Source organism: Erythrolamprus reginae, chromosome Z, assembly GCF_031021105.1.
Source record: "Erythrolamprus reginae isolate rEryReg1 chromosome Z, rEryReg1.hap1, whole genome shotgun sequence".
NCBI classification, from domain to species: domain Eukaryota; kingdom Metazoa; phylum Chordata; class Lepidosauria; order Squamata; family Dipsadidae; genus Erythrolamprus; species Erythrolamprus reginae.
This window is the reverse complement of record NC_091963.1, coordinates 62,658,464-62,673,422: the sequence shown is the minus strand read 5'-3', so window position 1 is coordinate 62,673,422 and position 14,959 is coordinate 62,658,464. Positions and strand designations below refer to the sequence as shown.

The window sequence follows — 14,959 nt, the reverse complement described above, 5'->3', positions numbered from 1 at the left end:
ATGCCATGGGGGGGGGGGTGTCAGGATTTTGGAGTTGCTTAGATGGGGAATGGCCAAAAAAAGGTTGGAACCATTGTTCTAAATACTTCTTCCTCATTCCCACTGAATGCCAGAAAATGAATAGTTCCTAGAGCTAATGCACTGTATATAGTAATTTAAACTGCATAAGGCAGAGAAGCAAGAGGATGAATGTAATTTTAAATGTTTGTCATTGATATAAAAACTATTCCATGCCAACAATAGAATAGAATAAAGATGAGTAGATTAGCACAATGGAGAGCATCATATTGTCAATATTAAGACAATATCACATGTATAACAGGCTAATTAACTTAAAATTGGGGGCAAATGTGTATGCACTAATGTGAGAAAATTGCCATACTTTCATTAATCACGTTAACATGTTCCTGGGTTTAGCTTTATTTTTTATTTCAATTTTATGGTTGAAGCATCCTGCTTAGTACAGGATATCTTATTACTATAAGCATATACTACTTGTTACTACTATTGGGTTCATCAATCTTGAATGGCTCTTTCAACTATTTCTATTATTATATTTTGGTCCTTCCCCACTTATAGAGTTAGAATCATCTGACAGTTTGTTTGTTTGTTTGTTTGTTTGTTTGTTTGTTTGTTTGTTTGTTTGTTTGACTTATATGCTGCCCTTCTCTGAAGACTCAGGGCAGCTAACAACATATAAATAATACAAGACAACAATTCTGAAGCCCAATTATAAAAAGTTATAACATTTTAAACAATCTGAAATCCAGATCATAAAATCACAAAACCACATTCATTCGTATCTCAATCATACTAATGGCTGGAGCAAATATTGGAGCTCAATGGCCCCAAGCCTGCCGGCAAAGGTGAGTTTTTAAAACCTTCCAGAAGGCCAGGAGAGTGAGGGCAAGTTGGTTCAGGTGGTCGAAGCTGCCACAGAGAAGGTACTTCCCCTACGGCCCGTCAGATGGCACTGCTTGGTTAACGAGACCCGGAGAAGGCCAACTCTGTGGGCTCTGACTAGTCGCCGGAATACATGAGGCTGGAGACGGTCCCATAAGTAACCTGGTCTTAAGCCATGTAGGGCTTTACAGGTCACGACCAAAACTTTGAATTGTGTTTGGAGACCAATCGGCAGCCAATGCAACTCGCAGAGTGTGGAGATAGATGGGCAAATCTTGGTAAGCCCAGGACAGCTCTCGCAGTTGCATGTTGGATTACCTGTAGCCCCCGGACATTCTTCAAATGTAGATCATCTGATTTTACTGCCATTCTGGGCCTCCTCTCTTGCCGCTGAAGCACTTGAAGGTGGCTTTGGTGACTAAAAAGGAGGCACAGAGAATCACATGCACCATTCTGGGCCTCCTTCGGAGCTGTGGTGAAATATAAATTTTTACCAACCAGTTCTGTGAGTGTGGCTTACTTTGTAGGCGTGGCTTGGAGGTCAGGTGAGCATGGCTTCAGGTACACATGGTTTGCTGGCCAGGTGATTTGTTGGAAGTCCTTGGTGGTCATGTGACTGGGTGGGTATGCTTGGTGGTCAGGTGGGCATGGCCAATTTGTAAAATGTGGTGATACTCACTTAACAATGCTCTTGTTTAGCAACCAAAATGTTGGGCTCAATTCTGATCATAATCTTTCTTTTCTCCTTCCTTCCTTCCTTTCTTCCTGCCTCCCCTTTCACCTTCAGTTATGGGACTTTTGCGTGTCGGGCAGTGTCAGGGAACACACCTATGGAGCTCCACCAATCTCAAGTTCTAGGACGCACGGGGTTCTGGGCACTACCTGGAGAGCTGTCATGGCTGCTGGCTTTTCCCAGCTCCCTCCCTGGCCCCCACCGGGAGTCCTGAGATGTTTCCACAGTGATGGCATTGGGATTTTAGCACAGGAGCGACGAGGAGTTCACGACAGGCAGTGGTTTGTCTTTGTGCATGGGGAATAGGCAAGGATAGGGCAGCCTATTGTGTCTTCTCTTGCCCCGCTCTCCATCCCAGAGGGCTATGAGTCCCCCTGCCAATCCTCCATATAAACCACCCATCCCCTTTCTGCAAAGGCAGAGCCCTGTAGGGTGGTCCAAAGAGAAGAGAGAGATATTGTAGAAAAGGCTGCCTTCCATCTCTACCGCCATGTCTCTTACTCTGCTTCTTCGCTAGTGGGAAGCACCGCCATGGGCTGAGTTCCCAGAGTGGTGCTAGTGGACAGCTGCATTGATCCACAAAGAGAGCAGATGGGAGGCCAGTGGGCTGTTTCAGAGACCCAAGCACAATAGAGCCAACATGGGAGGCACATGGGCCAAGGTGGAAGGCGGCCTTTTTTGAAGCATCACCCTCCCTTCTTTGCATCACCCTACAAGGAAGGCTCTGCCTTTGCAGAAATGTGGTGATCACATGTGCAGCAGCCATAGGACATCCACTTGCCCTTCCAGAGCATTGCTACTGCCACCCTCCAAGTGACTGCATTTCCACCAAGAGCCACCCGCCCGCCCACCTGCACACTAGCCGGGCTGGATGGTGACCTTGGAAGGCAAGTGGCCATGTGGGACCAAGGGGAAGGCCGCATGAAAGGCCACCAAGCATTGCATCCCTATAGCCTTCGGTAGCCCTTTGCAAAAAGCCTCTGCTAGTAGGAACGGAGTTTTGGAGGGAGGTGTCTGAACCGCCCAAACTTCGCTGGTGTGACAAAGGGTTTTTACAAAGGCTGCTGAAACCTAGAGGGAAACAATCTCCTTGCAGACTTCGGCAAGGAAACTGCAAATAGAAGGAAGGTTGAAGGACCAAAGATGCCTGAAGTGTGAGATCATGTGAGTTCACTAGCACAAGATCTCATGCTACTGATCTTGCATAATCTCATGGTGAATGTTAGCCCTCTGTTGTAAGGGTATGGATGGGAGTCAACAGGCTCAAGCTCAACCCAGACAAGACTGAGTGGCTGTTGGAATTTTCTCCTAACTGTCCGACCACTCTTCGGGGGGGGGGGGGGGGCTCAGATAAGGTCCCCAACTTGGGTGTCCTCCTGGATCCAGAGCTGAACCTTGATCACCATCTCTTAGCTGTGGCCAGGGTTTGTCTGGTATTCCAGTTGCGGCCCTTTCTGGATCAGGAGGCTTTACGCACAGTCACTCAGGCCCTCATCACCTTCCATCTTAACTATTGCAACATTCTCTACATGGGACTACCCTTGAAGAATGTTTGGAGACTGCAAAGAGTCCAGAATGCAGTGGCGCAAGATGTCATGGGTGTACCTCAGTATACCCATATGACATCTATTCTCCACAAGCTGCACTGGCTACCGATTAGTCTCTGGTCACAGTTCAAGGTGTTGGTTATTACCTATAAAGTCCTACATGGCTTAGGGCCAGACTATTTACAGGACAGTCTCCTGCCATATACCTCCTAGAAACCAATAAGACCGCACAGGGTTGGCCTCTCCAGGTCCCGTCGACTAAGGATTGCAGGTCGGCAGGTCCGCGGCTGAGGGATTTCTCTGTGTCCACCCCGGCTCTATGGAACCAAATCCCCCCTCCCCGATATCCATACTGCTGCCACCCTGCTGGCCTTCCAAAGGGCTATGAAGAACTGGCTTTGCCCACAGGCCCGGGGACCATGAATTTATTCAATTATTTATTTAGATGTATATGTCGCCCCTCTCCGAGGATTCGGGGCTGCTTACAACACATGAAAAAGAACAATATAGTATCATCTAAATCCAATTAATTAAAAAAATTAAATGTACTAGTTTATAAAGCCCAGTTTTATTTTAAAAACCAATTGTACCCACTCAAACAACAACCATATGTAACATTCATCGACCAGGGGGCTAGAGTCTAATCGCCCCAAGCCTAGCAGCATAGATGAGTCTTAAACTCTTGCGGAAGGCGAGGAGGGTGGAGGCAGTACAAATCTCCATGGGAGCTGATTCCAGAGGGCTAGAGCCCCCACAAAGAAGACTCTTTCCCTAGGCCCTGCCAAGCAACATTGTCTAGTTGACAGGACCTAGAGAAGGCCGACTCTGTGGGACCTAACTGATCACTGGGAATTGTACATCTTTCATGGCCAAATTGTATTGAATGTTATGTTGTGTTGATTGGATTGCTGAATTGTGAGTTTTTATTGGGGTTTTAATTTATATGGGACTTCTTTTTATTGTTAACTATATTTTTTATATTTTGTTGTAAGCTGCCCTGAGTCCTTCAGGATTGGAAGGCAAAGAAGTCGAATAAAAATGAATTAATGATTCACCAACAGAAAGTCTAGGCAAGAGTTGGACAAAGAATTAACTGAAGCAATAGTCCTTATCAGCTCATTAAGTTGAGCTCCCAGCCAGAAGGCTGAAAATTAAGACAGAGAAATAGACAAACCTCAAGTCTTAGTCGCACAAAACATGCATGGAGCAAACTTTCCAGAAATGTGAACTGTTGTTTGTTACAATCACTCGTCCCTTTTCCCAAGCCAGGGAGTGGCCATTCAGCATCATTTTGTTTCCCAAGCTGATTTATTGTCCTCTGTTGTTTGCCTCTCCTATCTACTCTGCACACATGCATCTCCTCCTCACTCATCTCTGATTCCAAAGCAGCTGCCTTTCTGGTGACTAGAAAATGCCAGACAACTCTGAGTCTATCTTTGTGTCCAATGCTCAGCATCCATCAGACCCTTCCCCAGGCTCCAGAACTAGCCCACCTTCTTCCCCAACTGCCTGCTAATCGAAGGCTGCCACCAGCTCTGCTGGCGTGTCCTAACAATGCAATCATTTGTAAGGGCAAACAACTTCCGTGATGTTGCAACATTAATAATTTGAGGACTTGTTTTTAATGCTAGGGAGTGCGTATCGCTTAACTTTTACTATCTGAGAAGGGAACACTTGTAACCCGGGATCATCTTTATTAGAATACTTTCTTTTTGAATGGTCTAATGGTTGGGCTGACTTTGTTTGGAACGGACAGCCCTGAAGTATCCCAATGACAAGCACCTTATTGACCAAAATCAGTATTTTAAATTGTATCAGAAAATAAAATGGATTCAATGCAGAACCCACATAATTGGGTCATATGTTTTCAACAGTGAGACCTAGTAAGCTTGTAGACTGCTGTATTCATCCAGTTTCCAAACAGTCTTTAAGAGTAGTTCATTAATACATCAATAGCCTAATTGGATGGGACAAGGACATGGATTATATAATCAGTATCTTCTGGCCTAGGTGAAGGTGTATGTAGTACACCAAACAAATCTGGCCACAGGCCTCTCTGGCCTCAGTTTCGTTTGTTGTTCCAGAAAAACCGTGAACCCAGAAAGTCTTTCAAACCACAGAGCCAAACCTATCTTTATAGATAGTGATTGCCTGTTGAAAAGTTACTACTGGGAACATGAAGCCAGGAAATTTTGTCTTATTTTACCATCCATATCATAAAAAAAGGGTTATAAAATTATTTTGTTATTATGCCTGTGTTTGCTGGCAGATACATTTCCACAGACTATCAGAAGAAGCAAATACGATCTTTAAAAAAAATATTCAATACTTACACATGTAGTGGAGAAATGGGAGATAGATCATAATGATAACGTCCTTCATGATGCCGTGTGTCAATTGGTATTGGAGGGTGGAAAGTTGGGAAAAGATGAGGTGGATCTGAAAAAAAGAAAGTACAGATCTCATTATTTTAAATTTTAAATGTAGCATATTAAAAATTGAGCAATCATTTATTTTGGGGGGAGATAATTTTCCTTTTATTTTTGTCCACTCATAAACACATACAATGTCATATACCTTCAACCTTCAATACAATACAATAATTTTCCAATTACTTTCGGTATATATCATCCAACAAGTGCTGCCTCCATTACCTTTATCACCTGGGTGGTCAAATATAGAATTTTTCAATATCCTTATTCAAATTTACAACGCGACGCAAACTGAAACCAGACCCAGAACAACACAGGACACCACCACCAATCACCACCACCAGACCCAAACCCACACCCACCCTACAGACCAAATACAACCACCACCCAGAAGCCAAACCAAAGCAGTGCCCCCAATTGCTGCACCCCCCTCTGACAAATACCATAAACACATGACCAGACCACAAACTTGTAGGCAAACCAAAACCCAGGATGTTACACCACAGACACACATTACAAAAAAGCTTACTCTGCAGGCTCCAGTTACTCAGGATATCACCCCCAATCCACAAATATCAACTAATCAGCATGCATCAATGACATCAATGACCCCAAGTGTCTAATTCACCAAGAGGTTTCAACACAGCTTGCAGCTGCTGAGACAGCACTCCACATCCACCCACCAGTATTTATAGAGGGAAGACAGCTCAGGTCACTCTAGCACCAGCCTGAGGATGTGGAGTATATACTGTATATATGTATATATATTTCTCCCTTCCTTTTCATTATCAGCAAAATATGTTTCACAAACACACACACACAAATTTACTAAAGAAATCTTTACTCTATTTATTTTAAAACTTTTATCATTAATTTATCATAATCTGTATTCTTTATTTCCCAGCAATACTATTTAGTTCATTCTCCTTCTTCTTATTTCCCTTTCCTTTCTTTCCGTTATAATTCCCAGAATATTGGCAATAGGAAGGGAAAAAACAATATAATATAATGCAACAATATAATGTAGTGACAATGTAGTTCAAATTAGCATTAACTGTTATATCCTCACATACATAGACCATAGACCTTGAGCAGTTGACGGTTCTTTATTGCAGGTTAAAAAAACAGGTAACAGGTATGAAAAGAACGAACAGCGAGGCTGGTCTTACCTAGTCGCTTATATCTGTATATCCCAGCCTAACAGGCTCAGCTAGCCAATCAACTAACAGTATTGTTCCACACCCCAATTATGGGCAGTTACAAACCCTGATTGTTCTCAGGACACAACACCCCTTCCCACCTAGTTGGTACACACAAAATCCTCTAAATATGCTGGTCGCTTGTGTGACCTTAAAGAGCGACGGAGTTCGACCTCTGGTGGGGAAACTGATGACTCTGTTTCTCTAGACAATGTTTGTGGTTGGACTTCTGTGTGACTTTCCTGATGTAATGATTTCGGTATCGGTCCTAGATGTTGACTATCCAGGGAGGGAGTGATCTCTGTGTAGTCGGGCAGTGTAGTGTCGGTTGGTTGGATGGATGGTACTGGTGGTACTGGCGTAACGGCTTCTAAAGTTCGACGGCGTAGTTGATCTATGTGCCGGCGCCAGGTCCGTCCATCCCCTAGCTGGACCCTGTAAGAATAAGGCCCAGTTACATCAGAGACCCAACCTGGCTCCAAACGGTGTTCTCCCCCCCCCCCCATAATTTCGAGCATATACCGGGTCTCCTTGGGCAAATACTCTCGTACATTTTGGTGGTTCCTTAGCTACGTTAGGTGGGTGGATCCAATCTAGCCTCCTACGCAAACGTCAGCCCATAAGTGCCTCCGCTGGGCTCCTGCCGGTGGTGGGGCAGGGGGTTGAATGTTGAGTAATTAAATAGAGGTTCACCTTACTTTTCCAATCCAGTCCCTTGAGACAGCCGAGGGCCTCTTTTGTGGACCGCACAGCCCTCTCCGCCCGGCCGTTGCTTCTCGGATGCCAAGGGGCTGTTAAAGTTTGTCTAATTCCTAAGGTGGCTAAAAATACTTGAAATTGTGAGGATGTGAACTGCGGTCCATTATCGGTTACCAACTGATCGGGTAACCCATGTGTGGAGAAATGTCGGGATAGAATATTGATTACACTCTCCAATGTCGTAGACTGTAATATATCTACTTCTACCCAGCCTGAGTAAGCATCTACTAATACCATGAATTGATGCCCATGGAAAGGGCCGGCCAGGTCAAAATGGACCCTAGACCATGGTCCTCTAGGTCAGTGATGGGCAACCTTTTGAGCTTGGTGTGTCAAAATTCGCCAAAAAACTGAGCATAACTCGGGTGGCGTGTCACCTTGAGAAAAAAACATAATTTTGTGATATTTATAGTTTAAATAACAAATATGCATAATTATCTTTCTCTCTCTTTCCTGTCATTCTCTGCCTCAATCATTTTCTCATTTCTCTTTTTTTCCTCCCCTTTATTCTATCATTTCTCTCCCTCTCTCTTCCTATCTTCTCTCTCACACTCTTTCTCTCTCTCTCCCTTCCTTCCTTTCTTTCCTTCTCTCTTCCTTCCACTTTTTTCTCTTTCTCTCTCTCTCTCCCTTCCTTTTTTTCTCTTCCTTCCACTTTTTTCTCTTTCTCTCTCTCTTTTCCTTCCTTCCCATCTTCCCCTCCCTCTCTTTCTCCCTCTCTCCCTTTATATTTATCTCTTCCTTCCTTCCTCTCTTCCTCCCTTTCTCTCTCCCTCTCGTTCACTTTTCTCTCTTCCTCCCTTTCTCTCTCCCTCTCGTTCACTTTTCTCTCTTTGGCGAACCCCCAAACTGTTCAGATTCAAGTAAAAGCTTATCAAGGGGGGTGGGGGGTTGTAAAAATCTAGTTATGAGCCGCCAAAGGAGGAAGCAAATGGTGCGACGTCCACGCAGGTTTTTTTTTCAGACTCTCTTTTTTGCGAGCCCGGCATGATTTTTTAAAATTACAAATTAATAACCCGGAAAGGGTTTACCTTAGCACCGTCTCCTGTAACACCGTTCTGGAAGGCGAGCAGGGAGCAGAGGGGCGAGGGCAGTGTTCCCTCTAATTTTTTTTCGGGGTGGGCGGAAAAGTACAGTGTCTGAGTGACAATCCCTTTGGGACTGGGCGGCATATAAGTATAAATAAATAAATAAATAAATAAATAAATAAATAAATAAATAAATAAAGTGTGGGCGTGCGCTATCACACATGAGCGAGTTCTTGCATCTATAATTCTATCCTTTCTATGTCTCCCTCCCTCTTTCCTCCCTCCCTCCCTCTTTCCTTTCTATCTTTCTCTCACCCTGCCTTTCTCCAAGCCCTTCCTTTTCCCTCTCCCTATCCTACTACCCCTCACCCTCCTTCTTTCCTCCCTCCCTCCTTTTTTCTATCTCTCCCTCCCTTTCCTCCTTCCCTCTTTCCTTTCTATCTCTCCCTCCCTCTTCCTTTCTATCTTTCTCTCCCTGCCTTTCTCCCTCTTTCCCTTCATCTCTCCCTCTCTCTTTATCTCAATTCCCTCTTTCTCCCTGGGCTGCTGTGCCTGCCCTGCAGCCCCACCACGGACGGACTGCCTTAGCATTGGCGCCCCCCCCCCACACGCTGCAGCTGCCGGACCATCAGCAGCACACACACACACACACACACACACACTGCGTTTCTCCCTCTTTTCCTTCATCTCTCCACGCACACGCTGGCAGCACACACACACGCGCGCACACACCCCACACACCCTGCGTTTCTCCCTCTTTCTCTTCATCTCTCCACGCACACGCTAAGCTCCCGGACCATCAGCGGCACGCACACACGCGCACACACACACACGCTGCCTTTCTCAATCTTTCCCTCTTTCTTTCTTGCTCTCTCTCACTCTCTCTTCCTTCCTATCTTCTCTCTCTCTTTCTCTCTCTCTCTCCCTTCCTTTCTTCTCTCTTCCTTCCACTTTTTTCTCTTTTCCTTCCTTCCCCTATTCCCCTCTCTTCCTCCCTTTCTCTCTCCCTCTCATTCACTTTTCTCTCCCTTCCTTCCCTCCCTCCTTCTGTCCTCTCCTCTTTCCCTCCCTCTCTTTCCCTTCTTTCTCTCCACATCTCCGGCGTGCAGCTGGCTTTGCTGACCGGCACAAGTCTCAAGCCAGCTGCCCCGGAAAGCCAGGAAGGTCCTCCTGCCCCCCCCCGCCGAAAAAAACCCGGAGGTCTACCGCCACCAGCCTGAGCCTCCCGTTGCTCCACTCGGCTTCGCTGTGGACCTCCGTTGTGTTTTCGGAGGGAGGGAGCGGCGGGAAAGCCCTGTGCTGGCCAGGAAAGCTGGCTTTCCGAGAAAGCAGCGCGCTTTCTTACAACTTTCTTTCTTACAACTCTTTCCTGGGCAGGGGGAAGGGAGGAGGCCTGCAACCCCTCCCCTCGCTCCCAGCGGCCCCTGCGAGCCAACCACCGTTCGATGCTTGGCACCACGCCAATCAGCTGGGAGGCGGTGTTCTCGCCCCTCCCAGCCATCGCAAATATCGGCGGGGCGAAAATCGCCCGGCCTCTTAATTAAGGGGAGAGGAAAAATAATAATAATTGCGGTTGCAATTGCACTCCCTAAAGCTCCGTTTCTCCGGCGGCCGCGTGTCACCAAAAATGGCTAGGCGTGTCAGTGGTGACACGCGTGTCATAGGTTCGCCATCACTGCTCTAGGTAATTCCCACTGCCTTGGGCGTGTTTCCGGTGGCATAGGCCTGGAGTTCTGACACTCCATGCAGTGATCTACCCAAGTCTGAATGGTTTGGTCTAATCCCGACCACCAGACATAGCTACGAGCCAAGGCCTTCATCCGGACAATGCCTGGATGGCATTCATGGAGAAGGCTCAAAAACTGCGTCCTGTAAGGAAGGGGGAACAATGACTCTTGATCCCCACAATAAGCACCCTCTATGTGTAGATAACTCGCTCTGCCTTGTCTGGAATGGTGTAAATTTGCTGGGTATGGTTCCTGTGGGCCACCCCCGTTTAACCCAATCAATAATTTGGGAAATGGTGTTATCCGTAGAGGAGTGGGCCGCTATATCGGCTGCAGACAATGAGTTGCTAAGTTCCTCTACCAGGAGGACCTGTTATGTTGGTGAGGGGTCCATGACTGGTACTGGCAGAGGGCAGTGCCTAAGGGCATCTGCGTGTGCCATATTCTTCCCGGGGTGATATTGCAACTGGTAATTATAGGCAGCTAGAAATTCCGTCCACCTGGTCATCCTGGGAGATGTAAATTGAGGGGACTCTTTAGTGCCCGCTAAAATACCCAATAAAGGTTTATGATCCGTTTGTAGGACAAAAGGTCTGCCATATAAATAATCGTGAAACCTTTTAACTGATGCAACAAGGGCCAAGGCCTCCTTGTCCCTCTGACTATAATTTCTCTCGGTGTTGGACAAGGTCCGTGAAAAGTATGCCACGGGGGCCTGCGAGCCATTGGGTAATTGATGGCTAAGAACAGCACCTATACCGTAAGGCGAGGCATTTGCCGCAAGTACCAATGGCCATTGGTCATTATATTGGATAAGGACTGCGTCAGACAACAGCAAGTCCTTAACTGCCTTAAACAAAGACTGTTCCTCATCTCCCCAAACCCATGGCCTATCGTTTCCCAATAGTCGATGTAAGGGTTCTGCTATCGTTGCTTTGTGTGGTAAAAAGGTGTTATAAAAGTTAAGAAGGCCTAAAAAGGCCTGTAATTCAGGCTTATTCACAGGTGCAGGTGCCTGTTTGATAGCTGATATCTTGGCCTGTGTTGGATGAATGCCAGCAGCGTCAATAGTATAACCTAAAAAATCAACTCGGGGAACTCCTATTTGACATTTACTATGTTTTAATCAAAGGCCTGCCTTCCAGAAATGAGATAGAATGCCCCTAACTCGTGTGAGAAGTTGTTGTTGTGAGGTGGCTGATATAAAAATGTCATCAAAATAAGGCGTTACCCCAGGCAGTCCATATAACAGCCTCTCAATGATGTTCTGAAAAAGGCCAGGAGCCACACTCACGCCAAACTGGAGGCGGCGACATTGGAATGCGCCCCGATGGGTGACCAATGTTTGAGCTTCTGCGGTGGCATCATCCACCGGGAGCTGTTGGCACGCTTGCGCCATATCCAATTTGGCAAAAACTGACCCCTGGCCAAGACAGTGTAATAATTGCTGTACCACCGGCACCGGGTAAGGGTTAGAACTGAGGGCGTGATTGAGTGTTGCCTTGTAGTCTCCACATAAGCGGAGAGACCCATCAGGTTTAACAGGGATTACTAGTTACAATTATTAATGAAAGAATCCCAGAAAATGTCCCTTTTTTTACATGGAATTTTCCCTCCCCTTTGGTTGGAATTAGGTTTCCTTGATAATCCCTCAGTTTCACACTTGTTGGGCCCAACTTGACTTGAGATGGGTCCACAACAAGGTGGGAGAGTGTGTCCCAGGAAACCAAGCTCCTGGCAGACCCAGTGTCTACTTCCATTTCTAGGGATGACCCCTCAATAGTTACAACCATGGAAATTTTTTTAGTCCCACCTCCTGCTGCTAAAAATACTTCTTCCTCCCTGGCGAACAATTCTCGATCCGCTTTTGTGGCGAAAAAATCGCCCCGTCGTCCCGACGGATGTTGTTGCGTATGGCGTGAAGGTGTAGCACGACTGGCGGGTTGGTTGGGTGTTGAACGGCAGACTCTAGATAGATGACCCATTCTTCCGCAGCTATAACAGGTTGCAGTGCGGAACTGACATGAGGAGCGAAGGTGTGGGTCTCCACAGCTGGAGCACGATGGGTAATTTGATCGTTGCACCGGTGTAATCCTCTGCTTGATCCCATGGTTTGATATACGGCGGTGGTTGGTGGTGGTATGAAGTCGGGCGACTGTTTCACCATGGTTAGCGCTGTCTTTAGGGGAGTAAGTTGTCGCATAGATGTTTGTTTGTGGGAGAGATTTTCCCGTTTCCGGAATACGTCGTTGTATGTCTGCGGAAGAATGAAATGACGTCTCTGCAGCGCAGGCATCGTCAATAGCTATGGCTAGTGTGAATTTGGGGTGGGCAGGAGGCGGCGCTGAAGCTGAAGGTCTCGCACCCCACAAACCAACTGTTCTAATAGGGAACGTTCCAAATTTTCAAAATCACAGTCTCTCGCTGCATCACGAAGGGCAGCCACATATTGGGTGATTGACTCTCCCTCAGCCTGGATGCGATGTCTAAAATGAAAACGACATAAAATAAAAGATGGAGCTGGAGCATAATGTTTTTTAAGTTTGTCCATCAGCTCTTCCCATGGGACTTCATAAACCACCTGTGGTGCCACAAGAGTGCGTACCATGCGAAACATGGTTTTGCCACAAGCATTCAAAAAACAAGCAATATGGCGAGCTTCTGATAATTCCCTAAGATCTTGTGCTTTTAGATAACATTCAAAACGATCCAAGAAGCTTTCCCAAGTGTCATTACTAGGGTCAAATGGATCAAAGGCACAAGAAACGAACTTTGGCTCGCCATATTAATAACCAGTGGCTATAAAAGGTATCCTCCTGACTATGTGGTTCTGCAGACTTCATGATAACAACGACAATGTGGGCAGCTCCAAATAAATTTCCCCGGCGGCGACAGCAGCACAACACAGGTGGCTTCAGGAAAAGAAGAAAAAAAGAAAGGAAACAAGGATTCTCCCAGGGCCGCCAAACAGCTGAGTCCCTCGGCGGCAGCGTAGACGGCTCCACAGGGTCTCCAGCAACAGCAGCAGCAAAATAAATAGTTCGGAGGAGTTTCCCCGGCCGCCAAACAGCTGAGACCTTTGGCGGTAGTAACGGCAGCGTGGGTGGCTCCGAGGTTTTCCCCGACCGCTAAACAGCTGGGACCTGGGGTCTTCTTCTCCGATGACGGCGGCAACAACATACAATTTTGGAATAGTCTCTCAGGAATAGTCTCTCTTAACCACCGAGTGCAGATGGTTCGTGGCAATTAGCAATAGTATAATCTAAAGAAAGGTTCAGCAACGGCGGAGCCGAAAAAAATAACCCAAAGAAAAGGCAGTGGTGGCTAAGAAGAATCCTGGTTACCTCAAGTCCGTGAAGAACTTTTCCTCGTCGCCAAAATGTTATATCCTCACATACATAGACCATAGACCTTGAGCAGTTGACGGTTCTTTATTGCAGGTTAAAAAAACAAGTAACAGGTATGAAAAGAACAAACAGCGAGGCTGGTCTTACCTAGTCGCTTATATCTGTATATCCCAGCCTACCAGGCTCAGCTAGCCAATCAACTTACAGTATTGTTCCACACCCCAATTATGGGCAGTTACAAACCCTGATTGTCCTCAGGACACAACATTAATCATAAAATCATCTAGTCCCCAAGAAGCAGTCATCTTTTTGTAATTTCATAATTATCCAAATCCTCTTCCACCTGCTCTCCTTCTTATAAAGTGTTTTTATTTGTCAAAGACTGAAACTAGCATCTTTACAAAGTCTTTACTACTGAATTCGGACTCCCTACATCTCATTTTATATACTTTTTACAGTCTTGCAGAATTATAGGAGATATTCAGTTCTGCCAAAACTGGATAAATATATGACAATGATAGCAGTTTAACTGAGTTCAATATAAATTTCATTTGTATGATCCCAAACCAAATGCTTAAGAAAAAGATTGACTCTTTCATATTGCAATGGCAAATGTAAACATGCTTATTGAAGGTTCTCTTTGTACTACTTTAAAATGTTATAGAAAAACATCCTTTTAAAGTATATTTAATTGTCATAGATATATGTAGTGTCACATCACATGGATCAGCTAATTTTTTATAAGCTCATCTCAATAAATTAAAATTAAAATATATAATAGCCTTACAGGAAGTACATATAAAAGAAAAACATGAACATTTGTTGACAAACAATAAATTAGGGAAAATATATATCTCTCTCTCAAAAGAAAAAAGGGGTGTGATATTTTATATTAATGAAAATATCCCAACAAACTTAATTTACAAAGACAAAGAAGGAAGAATACTGATACTTGAAGTAATAATAAATGATAATCCAATAACTCTTATAAATATTTATTCTCCTAATGATGGTCTAGACAGATTTTATTTAAAAACTACAGGACAAAGTCAGAGAAGTCACAGGAAATAATATTAGTATTTTAGGAGACTTTAATGGAATAATTGACAGGGAATATGACTATTAAAGTGGGAAAATAAGAAAACAGGACAGGAGAACATTACCAAAATCTTTTTTTGATTTAGTAGAGGAATGAAACCTTAAAGATTCTTGGAGAGAATGACATCAAACATAAAAAAATGTTTACACATTATTCAAATAGACATAGTTCCTGGTTGAGAATCG

At 45.1% G+C, this 14,959-nt stretch overlaps 1 protein-coding gene across 1 annotated transcript in view; it reads right to left on the bottom strand.

Moving 5' to 3' along the window:
- Positions 1-14,959, bottom strand: part of GLI3 (GLI family zinc finger 3) — a 407,618-nt gene that overhangs the window by 252,815 nt on the left and 139,844 nt on the right. Inside the window, exon 5 of the mRNA XM_070728251.1 lies at positions 5,517-5,622. Within this exon, the coding sequence (XP_070584352.1) occupies positions 5,517-5,622 (106 nt within the window). The remainder of the gene's footprint in view (positions 1-5,516; positions 5,623-14,959) is intronic.